Source organism: Lathamus discolor, chromosome Z (assembly GCF_037157495.1).
Source record: "Lathamus discolor isolate bLatDis1 chromosome Z, bLatDis1.hap1, whole genome shotgun sequence".
Taxonomy (NCBI): domain Eukaryota; kingdom Metazoa; phylum Chordata; class Aves; order Psittaciformes; family Psittacidae; genus Lathamus; species Lathamus discolor.
Window position 1 is genome coordinate 98,940,510 of NC_088909.1, and position 13,505 is coordinate 98,954,014.

At 39.0% G+C, this 13,505-nt stretch overlaps 1 protein-coding gene across 4 annotated transcripts in view; it reads right to left on the reverse strand.

Moving 5' to 3' along the window:
• The window catches only part of RAI14 (retinoic acid induced 14), an 89,325-nt gene that overhangs the window by 36,027 nt on the left and 39,793 nt on the right, over positions 1–13,505 (reverse strand). For all 4 annotated transcript variants that reach the window (XM_065662448.1, XM_065662449.1, XM_065662447.1 and 1 more), the window contains exon 3: positions 1,611–1,741. In XM_065662448.1, coding sequence (XP_065518520.1) covers positions 1,611–1,741 — 131 coding nt within the window. The remainder of the gene's footprint in view (positions 1–1,610; positions 1,742–13,505) is intronic.

The window sequence follows — 13,505 nt, forward strand, 5'->3', positions numbered from 1 at the left end:
AAATAACCTGAGCAGTTCTGCTAAGTTTCTGAAAGCACTGGAAACAGAATGAGAGTTGACATGCTGTATTTTTGTATCACAGCAATAGTATTTTTCTTTGTTCTCTCTTGAGTCTTTTAAAACACTCCACAGAAATAACTAAAAAGGTGACAATTAAATGAACATACAAAACAAGCAGAAGCAGAAATCTTCATAGCATTTGTTCCAAGCAATTATCATTACTAGTAACAGCATCATTAATATATGATGATCGACTTCTTTGTAATTGCAATTAAAAAGAAAAAAGGTGAACCTGCAGTATATTTCTGTGAAGCTGAAAATCACTGCACCAGATCCCTACAGTTACAATCCTGTTTCTTAAGAGTTGAGGCTTGTATCTACTCATTGATGATTTCAAGGAAAATTCACAGTATTATTTGGGAATTGTGAAAACTAGGTGTTACACTAGATATAGTGCAGCTTAAGAATCTAACTCTGAAGTTATTTTGACTGTAAAAACATGCAATGCTAAACAGCTGTAATTCAGAAGATTCAGTGGAAGTCCTGCTTTGATTATTTTCGAAAGGAAAACACGTGTGTGAAACTTTTAAAATTAAAAACATATTAAAGTGCGGAAAAAGCCCACTTGAAATAATTAGAGGTCTTGGACTTCTGTGATAAGAAAGTGCAGGCCATTTTGAGTCATGGCCATCATTTAGTTTCCTCAGATGCAGAAAAGAAACACAGAAGCTGTAGGAAACTAAGACCAAGCAAGAAGCAGAGCAAGAGTCAATAAATGTAACCCAGAGGTAATTTGTTAGAACTTATAATTTGGTATAAACTGCCTTATGCTGCCTCCCCCAAGAATAAAAAATGTTTTCCTTTCTTCCCACCTATCCAGCATTTTATGAAAGCTTTGTTTCTGTCATGGGATGCCTATTTCTCATTTATCCATTTAATCATCTTTTTATGCCATAAGAATGGAAGTTTAAGAATAGCAATTTCTTGGCTGTAATTTTTTTCCTGGAATCTTTCATCTTCCACAATTCAGAATTTTCACAGGAGAACAAAAAGTAGAAGAAGAAAACAGAATATATGAAATATATTGAGACTGCAAAAGGAATCTCGTTCATACAAGACTTTCATTGCCAAACTATAATCAGAACAAGGAAGAGTTGCATGAGTCATTAGCATTGACAAGATTTTAAAACTCAGTCACCATTCATTTCAAAATAACCCCTTAGAAAGAAGATTTATTTTCATTTCTATGTCATTAAACCAAAGTTCATGGGAAAAAATAGCCCCAAAGATCAATGTCTTTCGGAGCGTACAGTCTGCAGGGTGCCATAACAATACCAAGTTCCAAAATATGCTGTCCTAAAATGGCTCCAATCTACCCAGCAATTCATGTTCAAGTTACCTCAACAGGTTTGTGATTCTGAAACGACATTTTAAATGTAGAATTATAGACTATCAGAAAGAGCTTTCCAGAATATACTGTGTTTCAGATGAAAAAGGAAACTTCATTTTCAGGATGATCACTGGTTCTTAATTCACGGAGGTGGCATGCACATACAAAGCTGTTTTTTCCTCCTCCTTGTGTTTATAGCACGTGTTCAAGCCGGACTTACGCGGTTTTGCCCTCACTGTCTTGTTTGGTGGCACTGGCTCCCTTTTTGCCCAGCAGTGAAGCCACTTTCTCAGGATCGCCATTCTCCACCGCCTGCAGCAGCCGATCGTCATTCTTATTCCACTCATTGGTCTGAAGTAAAAGAAAAAGAGGGGAGAAATACTATTAGTACCAGCACTGTGTCCAGGCTCTCCAGAATGATCCAGCACACTTTCATCACAATAGAAAGCTGAAGCAAAATCCCAACTCAAAGAAATTGCACAGAGAAAGCTGCATAGAAGTAATTTGCAACCTGTGCAGCACAGGTTCCCAAGGACTTAATGGCTCAAGCCAGGGCCTAAGTGACCACTGAAGATGATCTCTAACATGGAAACTCTGTAGAAGAGTAGCACAGGAAACAAAAAAAAAGAATCCATTTATTCTTACCGTACTTTAAAAAGTTGTTTGTCTTGTCCTGGTTTCTATTTTGGAGCTACACTGGCCCCACCAGATCTTCATCACATACATCATGTGGATGAGGTGCCCCAATTGATTCACACCCCACCCTAGCAACACAAGGCCAGCCAAAACTTTAAATATTTAAGACTTTTCCCAGCTCACACTTTGTAGAGAGTAACAGAATAAATAACTGCCCTTTGCAGACTGTAAGTAGCTTTACTGAGCTTCTATCCTCCACTTTTGTCTTAAAAACAAACAAACCAGCCACTCAGATAGATGGCACATTTCTAGTGCTGCTGAAAGAAAAGATGACCACCCTACATTTAGCTCTTTCTAATCTTAATCCACTAAATCTTTTTGATCCTTCTCATCATCTGAATCAGGGAAAGACCATTTCTTCCTAAAGTAAGGATTCCCCTGTGAGCTTTAGGACATGGCCTGTTTCCTCTACCAGACCTCCAAGCTGGATCTAGCAAGACACTAAGAAAACAGAGGACAGTTAACCATCTGTATCCCATGTGGTCAGAGCAAAACAAGCTCTGGAAAAGGAACCAATGTTGCACCCACGCCTCCTAGTTTGGACCCAGTCTTCAGGAAGACAGCAATCTGGTGCAATGAACAGCTGCATTTACATTTGGTGTTATCACCCTGCTACAGGAAGGAGAGGTATCGTCAGCAGGCTATGGCTTTCTCTTTGACATCAGTTAGCTCATCTTCAGTATGACTAACCATTCATTAGCCTCCAATTTCTACAAGACTTTCGGAATGACTAAACTCATACTAATACACTCCTTGAGAAATACTGAACTTAAAATCCCACTTTCTCCTGATGCTCTCCACAGACTTTTCCCCCAGCTGAACAAAAGATTTGATGTTTCTCTGTCTGGACTTGTGAGGAGAAGCATACAAGGTGCACACTGATGGGAACTAACTCCACAAGCTGCGCACACCCAGAAAACCAAAACGGGAGGAAAGCGTTCCAGGTTATTAGTTATTTAAAAAACAAATAATTAAAAAACCTCCACCAAACATTAGGGAGAGTGTGCTCTGAGCAGAAGAGGAGAGAAGAGTTGCAAGACCACCACCTGGAACCAAGATTATGAATGGCAGCTCTGTCAAAGAAAGTCGCATGCAGAAGACAAAGAGCAACTACAGGCAGTTATGGCAGTAGTGTGACCGGTGGGTAAAAGCACATCAAGCATTCTTTATTCTTGTAACAGTGGAATAAACCTCTGTAAACCCCAGAGCATTAATTACATCAGAAAAAAAATTGTTTCCTCTAGCAGTATTTAGACTCCATGACAATGAGTGGCCAGCCAAGCAGCAAGCTCCACCTAAAATGAAAGATGTATATTCTTCATTTGGGGCATTTCATGCTTTAAAGGCAGCCTATTATGAAAAGCAGATGTTATAAGAAATGTATTTTACTTGCAAATAAAATCTTTCAAAGCTAACACTGTTTGTCTGACAGCATATTACGCTTTCGGTTTTGGAGTTTGTCCTATTTACGTGGGTTTTATTATTCAGTCATGTAAGATACAGGGTATTTGATGAATCACCCTTACCCACAAATCACCAAGATGACTGTAAAGCATTGGTAGCATCTAACTCCTGCACTTACATTCTTGTTTCTTTTGCATTTTAATCTTGGAAAAAAAAAGTAGGAGATGGCAGGTAATGTTAATCTACACATACACACCTATCCTCCTCCCCTCCCCCCCCCCCCCCATCTAACACAATACTAATCCATACTTTGAAAGAGAAACACAACACTTAAATTAAGATTTTCTCATGACCTGAAATAACCAGTTTACTTCTGAAATATGAAACAGAATAAGCTATAGGAAAATGTTGAGATTAAGGCCTGGTGAAAATCTTTGGCAGAACAGCTTTCAGGAGAGCATTCAGTGTTTTAGTACAAAAATGGCCATGTCTTCAAGAAGCAGTTTATTAAATTTAAATCTTAACATAATCCAATACGCAGTGTTCTGGTCTAAGAAAGCTAGCACAGTAATGCCAACTCCCAAATTCAAGAAAGAGCCAAGATCAAAAGTCAATGAGAAGCTGCTGTGATAACTATAGCCTTGTCTATAATTACAGTCATTAACATCCCAGACCCAAGAGATTCCCTAATTACTCCTCAGTGTGTGGAAGCTGCCCCTAGGAAATATAAAGATATTGGATGGGGAAGCCTGGAGTGTTCTGAAAGTGACTGTATTGCAGGATGATGCCATCTTCATGTAAATAGTAAAAGATTTTATGATGTGATATTCGCCTCTTACATGAACAGAGACTTTAATTCATCTTTACTGTAGTTGTAGTTTTCAACCATACCCTTTTTGGTAACAAAAAATACACACAAACACAATTAAAGAAAGATTTGATGATGACTTGTTTAAAAAATTTCTTCCTACTTATCTCTGCAGCCAGATTTCCTCATATTTAAGAATTAAACAGAACTGAATGTGGGCAAACCATTAAGTGACAGAGTCTCTTGCAGGGACCCTGAAAACACTCAGTTCTATCAAATTCATCTTAGTGTCAAGGAAAGGCTGCTAGTGTACATTTCCTTATTTTTCACAAGAAGCTGGTAATTCTTGCTCCTGCTTAGAGGAAAGTGGTAGAGGCTGAAGGCTAGGATAGGATTTGGTAGTTATTTTTGACCACTGTTTTCAGTTCTATATCTAATTAGTGTCTCTTCTAAGTGCTGTGACTCAGAGTTGTTAAAGGAATGCATAATTTTAGAGACTAGCACATACTTAATCTGCTTCCAATTGCATGTTTTCAAAGGCCCTTTCCAACCATAACCATTCTATGATTCTATGTTATAACATCTTTAACACTTGTTAAATTGTACCAGCAATTTTGGTTTGCTACTGGAAAACAAAAGGATATAGGCAGTTTCTCTTCATCATTGTGCAGCAGAGTTATGCTCATTTATAAACTAAACTGGCTGTGTTCTACACAAGATGCTTAAAAGCCATCATGCTGTATTGCCCATATAAAAGTTATGCATTTCTTCATTAAAGCAATAAAGATTCCATTCCAAGGCATTAATGAACATCTCACTATTGCAGATGAAATGTCAATTTCATATGCAAGCTTTCTCAAAATTACACACATTTAACTATAATGCAAGTTATATAGATTTATTTACAGACCTGATTTTATTTTCAAAATTAAATTAGGGATAAATCACACTGAATAACTGACTATGCAAGCTTAAATAGTTGCTCAAGAATTCCCCTGATAGGACTGAACTGATTTTTTTCTTCCCTACTGTGTTCAAAACAGCAGCATTGCAGAGTGCATTCCACAAGATACAGCTAATAAAATAAATGGCATGCAGTGGACTCTCAGAAACATCCATTCCAATAGCGAATTGTTGCCCTATCACCCACCCTCTTCAGGAAAAAAAGGGAAAGAAAATACATATGACACTCAGAAAGACATGGTACCCAGGACCTGGCAAGCTAGTAGGAGGCATTTAAGTCAATAGGGCTCTTACAGTGGCTCATGTAATTAAAAACTGCACAGCTACTGCTGCGCAGAGCAGACCTCTGAATAGGGGCAGTGACAATTGCATTACGTACAATTTCTGAACTTCTGGTTAGGGTATTCCCAGCTATGGTTAATACTGTTCAGTGTAAAAGCCACCCTGAACTGCCATTTGCCATGCAGCACCAGCACTTGTTTTTCCTGGAAAACATGCACAAGAGATGCTCCCGTCTGCTAGAGTACTGGAAGAACTGAGGTGGCCAGCATAACTGGAAACCATAATTTCATAAACCCACTGCATCAAGCTTCCTCCACTGCAACCTCATAAACTATCCCATTCCACTTATCCAGGCTGCACAAACACTTGTGTAAGGCCCCTTCTTCAACTGCCCCTGTGTCACGTCCTAGGCTCCTCAGCATTCTTCCCTTGCTCCCTCTATCACTAGGCTCCTCAGCACCCTCCCCTTGCTTTTATCTACACCCACTGACTTTCACATTTCATCCACTTAGCATTGCACCATCCACCAAATAGCCTATGGCAAGTTTCAGTCCTGTTACTACCACTCTTTCAGGTAGTATAAATGAATGTTTCCTTTCATGTCAGAGATGCCTAGACATGTAACATGCTGAGCAAACCCACACAGGGCACACCAAACTGAAGGTTAACACAATTAGCAGTAGGGTCTTCAGGAATATCTCTAGTGTAATACCAGAGCAACAAAGCAGACTCCAGCAGCTAAGCAGGTACTTTTCATCACAATAATAAGGGTGTGGGTTTTTTTTTTTTTTGTTTGTTTTTACTTGTTTTAAGAGCATTGCAAATTTTGCAAGATAACCAAATGAGTAGCCCAGCATGACAGATGGTGCTATACATGTACCGTGCAAATAAAAAACCCCCATCAGCTCAGTGTAAAGGTAAACACACACATAATGAATTTGGAAGAATCTGACCCTGGAAAAGACTGCTAATGTGGGGTTTCTTTATCCCCACCCACCTACCCCACCCTCCCGCCCTGCTTCTGTAGGCCACAAGCCAGTTATCAACAATTCCTTCAAACAATTAACATTCCATAATAACAATGGTTTGTGAACACATGAAAAACTCAGCTCAAGACACACGTTTCAGCTTCCTATAGGAAAATCAGTGCTTCACTCAGTACTTCTTCAGGCTGGGGGTGGGGTGTGGATTTGCTGTTTTATGGTGTTGGATTTTTTAGTCAGCATTTGCATACTGCTGAATTTAGGTAGCAACAATAGGCATTACATATGAAGAAGCTAATTAAAGCTTCTTAAAGCTCAAGAAGTGCAAGGTTTTGGATAAAACAAGGAATTTTCAGTCATGCCTAAGAACAGTGAATCTTTCCCTATTAATAGCAGTATAATTATGCAAGGGATCAGACAATCCATCATCCCTAATAAACACTGACTGCAACAATAACCTGCCATGCTGAAGCAAGGAATCACAAGTACAACACAGTGACAGCTGAAAGGATGGTAAGACAAAATACAAACATCAGGTGGCTTAGCTGAGATGGGTTCACATTTCTCACTGAAATCTAACATCCCTCTCAAGTATGCTCTTTAGTCTTAAATTTTCACTTTTCAGATAGGAAACCATGCTGTATGACCTCACTCAGACACATCTCTCTGCTAACAGTTAAGTGTTTTCCATATTTAAACATCAAGGAACCCAAGAAAAAAGTTGGCAGGAAAGAGCTAGCCATGCTTAAGAGGGAAAGCCACTCCTGCACAAGGCACTGGAGTGAAGGTTAATGGAGTAAGGCAGAGGGCAGCAGAGAACTGATGGCTTGAGTTACATCATCAGTTTATGATTAGTAATTAAAAAGGGCAAGGTACTCAAGCCCAGTGCAGAGTGCTCACACCACCTTCAGTGATCACTGTCAAAATAGGCTGAACTGTCAAAACTGCAGCTCCATCCACCACCGACACACACTTCAGCAGCAGTTACCGACAGTAGTTGCACTGATAGCTGTCAACCATCTGCCTCCTCTAAACTTCCTCTATCTATGCGCAGGTTATCTCCTCTGCAAACCCAGAGATAATTCTATGGTTGCAAGATACTAATAAAGTAGTTACCCTATTCTTGGGGATGAAACTTTCCAGTAAAACTCCTACATTATTGGAATCACACACAGTGTGTTGAGGGATTGACAGGTTGTTTTGAGTCCAAAGAGAAACCTTCATATCAAAGCCTACATTTTTTTAATAATTAAAGCTTGCACTACCCATTTTACATATTGCTTTCTCTATCACAAAGTGAAAATTTTCCTTTCTAGAAAAGAAGCTCAATAATTAAAATATATATAAAAGATACCCATCCTTTTGCCAACACCATCACATCAGGATATTAAGCCTCAATTGCCTTTGAGATTATCGGTAAACGTCATGCAAAAATAGCAGCTGGTAGCTCTACTTAGCACTTGTACACAGGGTTTTCCATGTGCAAAGACCTGAGCAAACATTAACTGGACAACAACTTTGTTTCTTTATCTTTGGCATGCAGCCTACAGGACATGATTTAAGTGACCTTGCATTGTTGCAAACCTAGTGGAGACAGAGTTAAGTTATCTGCCCTGAAATCAGAACTGCAGGGAAGCTGAGTAGCAAATTCCTGGTAATTTCAAACTCAGCAACTCGCTGTCTGAAAAGGAAAGGAATACTTAAAGCCTGGCGTCACAAACAATCACATGGCAAAGCCACTGAACACCACTGCATCACAAGGTCAACCACAAGAGTCCGCATGTGCTGGACTTCCCAAGACAGTCTTAAAAACAAGAACAATCCCATTGCAGATAATGCATGGACTAGACAAAACATTTCTCAAAGTGAAAACAAAAGATGATGGCTTTTCTCAAAAGAATGGCTCATCTGAAAAAGTTACAACCTAGGGGTCAGCGGTATGTGGGTTAAGTAGGCTACACCTATCCCTGACCTACATCCCCAATTTGGACATTGTATTTGCCAGTAGCAATCCCCTCTGGTTGGAACAGAAATCTCCTTTACAGAGAGAGCAGGATGTTGAGCTTATCAGCAACATCTTATTCAAACCTGTGGCGGTAGCTCCCAGGACATTCAGAGGTCAGCAGATGCCAGAAGCTGCTGTCCCCCAGGTTTCTCTCATCTGGTGTAGCTCCAGCTCTTTCCTGTACCTTTCAAAGTCTGCCCATGGCACAAACACAGCATCACTGGCATTGCAAGCCGACCTCTCTTGTACTGTACTCCACTGGGCAGCACTCTGAAGGCCATGCCAAAAGATGCTATGTTCATTAACTTCACCACAAGTGAGGTCTTGACCTCTAATTAAGTTGTCAAAAACAAAGCGTGACAATGGTTTTCAAAGTAATTCAAAGTGATATCATCTACATGTTGCTAATTGCTACAACAGAAATAGTCTTTTCCAGCTTTGCTTGACCATCCGTGTTCCCTGTTTTAGGTGACCGACAGCTAATAATAATTCTATCTACATAAGAAGACAAAACATTTGCAACTTACAGAGCTTACATACACATTTCTATAGAGGTTGAAACAGCAGCAGTAATGCAAGTAATGTGAGCATCTTACAACTGCAAGTGTTAATGCATTGTCCTTCTCCTGCTTCTTGAGCTCCTATGCACAGCTGGGGTAACTGTCCACACAAAAAGCACAATGTTTGTTTGACACTGGCGACTGTATTTCTGTCAGACCATGAATTCCATTTGAACCGGAGGTTAAAAGCACTATGGGGAAGGCAGGAAGAGTTGGAGTGAATGAACAAGGACTGCAAACAAAAGACTAACGGTAGATTGTCAGTAAACCTTGATAATTATCCATTCATTGGGTAGCTTCTGCAGATAAAGAAGTGATTATTATCCAAGCAAGCCATTTTTTCATGCTGAACCCCAGAATAATGCAACTGAACAGCAAGTCACTCAGCAGGGCGCTTCGGTCAGCCAGTGAGGCTGCCTGGAAAGCTTCCTGGCAAAAGGGGACTGCAAGCTGTGAAATGAAAGGGTCTTTCACCAGCACAGAAGGGGAAAGACAACCTGACTGAAATGCTCATTGGAGGCTGCAGGTTTGAGGGGATGCGGAGAAGAGATGTAGGAAAAAGTTAGTATGGTTTTTGCTTAAATAATGCCTGGAATCTGCAGCTTGTGAGCCGTGCTCCAAGAACACTTGAGAGAGAAATTAAAAGAACGGGAAGAAATTCAATTAAGTTTGCTGTTTTGCTGATAGTTTCTTGTTCGGTTTGTTTTGCCTTTTTTTTTTTTTTCTTGGATTGTTGTTGTTTTGCTTTTTTTTTTTTTTTTTTTTTTAACAAACCTGTGTTTGGTTTCACAATTTCACTGACTTTAAAGCCAGAGTAGTCACAGCCCAGTACATGGAATCTGCATAGTTAATAAAGCATACATAAGCAGTCTCTTTGTATCTCAGCTGTAAGACTTATTTCTGCAACAGTAAGAGACTCTGAATTCAGAAGTCTCCAAGGGAGAGCATGACACAGTCCACCCAGACCAAGGAATACAGTTAACCCACATCTAGTGAGCTTAGAAGCATGTGGTAAAAGTTCTCTGTGGGCTGAGATGCACACAGCTCATATGCGCTGCTGATTTCACATCCTAGTGAAGGCCACAACGTATTTTTCTTCCGGCTACTACTTTTAAGACTTTTAAAAAGATAAAATAATCAATCTTTGCATTTGAGGAACAGTGAGATTTCATGTTAACATCATATCTATGTACATTAAGACTTACAATTTCTTTAAGCAGTTACTGATGTTTTCATATAATCAGTTTCATTCCAATGGAGATAAGGGAAGTGATGAGCAAAAAGCTCACAATATTCAAGGCGTTAGGATAAAATAATAAAAACTAGATCTAAATCATTAGTAACATACCCCCAGAGCACTGACAGTAAGTCCAGCTACTGCCCATTTGTTATCAGCTCACACATCACCAATACAGCAACTGGAGATTTATCTCTACTTTGAGATAGCAAAGGGTACAACAGTAACAACACCACATGCAATTCATCATTCTCAGTAAGACAGAAGAAAGTAAAGTGAAGAATTAACTGTATTTGAATAAATGAAGCAATGTTTATCTTAACACAGGTTAAAAATACGAGGGACTTTTTAAAAACAAATGATCTATATCAATCTTCTCTGAAGTGACCACCTCTCATTGTTCTCCCTTCTCACACAGGTCTTAAGATCTGAGCTAGAACTAACTCAGATGACTGTTCTACCCATCTTGAAATTACTCAGTAACGTTACTAAAACTAAAATACATCTTACGGAACTACTCTTTACTGCTGGACACATGGCAGCTTTTTCCTTCAAAAAAATCCAAGGGGTGTCAAAACATAGACTTAAAAAACCCCACACATTTCTCTAGTGGTTATCCAATGACCACCAAGAATCGTCAGGTTTTCTTTACATTTACTAAATATATGTAAACAAGAAACTTACAATCAGCATGAGATGCATGAAAAGACCATTTTCTAATAAAGTTTAAGACCAAAAAACTACTGAAACATCAGATTCTAGGTATGTATCAAGGTCAAATAGCAACTCACATAAGGTCTTTCAAGTTTTCAGGATTTCTGCTGCAAAACTGCTTCACAGTCAGTTGAGAAAAAGAGAAATTATGAGATTCAAAGTGAAATTGGCTGGACAATCTAGTATCACCTCTTACCTGCTAAATCTGTTTCAGTGGTAAGCAGGCTGTAAGATACAGGGACAATGCCAACTATGCAAACAGTTTGTTTATTCAGCTATTGTGTTGACTGTCTTGCATTCCTCACTACTGTGTTAGACACAATGTTCTGCAAAGATCAGAGTGTGCCCAATAACCAAGGCATATATACATCAGAACTTTCTGGTTAGAGACAGTAACAGGAACTGCCTGCTTGCTTTCAACATTGTTTTTAAATTCAGTACCACTTATTTCTTGGTATGAGTATCTAATCTGACTACATCTATCTAAAGTTTTGGTTAACACTGTCCAGTTTCTGTTGACTAGTAAATTTAGTCAGAGAACATAGGTACTTGCTGGATCTTCTTGCTTTCAGATAGGCAAATGGACAATCATTGTGCTGGAACCCACTCAACTGCAACATCACCTCACTTGCTAGGACTGGCTCTTTAGTCCTATGGCTCCATCTTTCCCCCGTCTACTGTTAAACCTCTTCAAACATTGCTTATCTTGCCACTTCTGCATAGTAAACTGGCTTTCACTAAGTTTAGAGCTGCTGCCCATTATTCTGCAAAGGGGAACAGAGTTACCAAGGCAAATTATGAAGTCTGCAAAAAAGAAAAAAAGAATTCAACACCAGGCAGGATTGCGCACTATCCAAAATTACATTAACTGATCAGTAATAACTACACTGTAAGATGTATTCATAAGGTACAAGCCACCATGGCACTTTATTTTTATATTACAAATGTCTACATGATAGCACAGTTCACAATTAAAGTCGTTTCCTTTTTTTCTCTACCAGGAAGACTGAAGTATTTATTTGACAAACCTCCATCATCTTAATATTCTCCACAAGCACCAGAAAATATCTTAGATGGTTGTTTTCAGAACCACTTCACATTCTTTTTTTATATCTACTAGAATGTCATTGTAGGAAGCAATACAATTTCAAAATTCATAGCAAAACATGTATCAATCTCTAAACTATTCAGAGTAGGAAAACAGTCTATTTATAGTTGAATTTGTCATTCTTGTAAAGGACATATCCACTGTTGCAAAGTTATAGCCTTCTATTCTGAAACCCATGACAAAGCCAAACAAAACACAGTGTGCACATAGAGAGAAATCCCTGTTCCAAGAAATTATTTTGTTTGGAGTCTTCAAGGGCTCAACTCAATCTCCAAAAGTACTTCATGACTACAAAAGAAGGCAAAAAAGTTTCACTGTCTGATCTTCATGAGGCCACTGATAGATGTTTGTGCTGTGGATTGGCCTCTTGATCCCGCCCTGTGAGGAATACTGTCACTGCTACATTGAGAAACCCTACTTGGGTTACTTAGTTTATATTCTGATTTCTTCACAAGATCTGTACACATTTTCTATAATATGTTCAGCAGCTCAACAACCTAGAGATTTTCACCTCCCAAATACAAAGCCACTGTGAATTAAAAATCTACAATGAAAAGATGCACAAAGCATAAAATCCTGAAGGACAGTACAGTGCCTGGTCTCTCTGGAGACAGAGCACATAATCCCATGTAAAGTAAGTGGGCCTGCTGTGCTATCAGCCCATTTCCCACCATCAAATCATCCCTGTTACACCCATAACCCCTTTGTCAGGGTCCATGGAGTGGCTGACGTAAGAGAGAAAAGCCTAATAATAATAGAAATCTTATAAAATGCTTCCCTAAAGACACCCTACCCCTTTGATCCTCACAAGCAGAGCAACCTGATAAATATCTCTAGTCACGTTCCCTATTACATACATTTATATACATTTCAGAGATTGAGGCTGCACACTAAGGCTATACTGCATTCTTGGAGTGCATCTAATGCAGAAACTATGAATAAACAACTGGTCAATTCAGACTGTTCCCAGAAGCAAATGGACAGTCAATTCTCATCCTTTTCAAAACACGCTTTTCAATAATTTATGTGAAAGTGCGGAGTGAGAGCAGGAGAACAGGGATTTCTAACAGGTTTTAAGTTCTTCATGGAAGAAAAGAAAATGCCCAAGAGCTTTGCGAGTCATGACAAAAACGTAGATAATGTGTGTTTCTTGGGTATTTTTGTTTCTTCTAGGAATGCACGTCACATCTCTGGGGTTCCCTTCCATCTCATGAGATAGGAAACCCAAAATAACACACAAGCATCTTTTTATTTATTTTTCTTTTTCATCCTGTAATAGTATCTTTAACAGATTCAGTTAATAACTGTAAAGGATTACATAAATAATAAGCTAATTAAATAATTGACTAAATAAT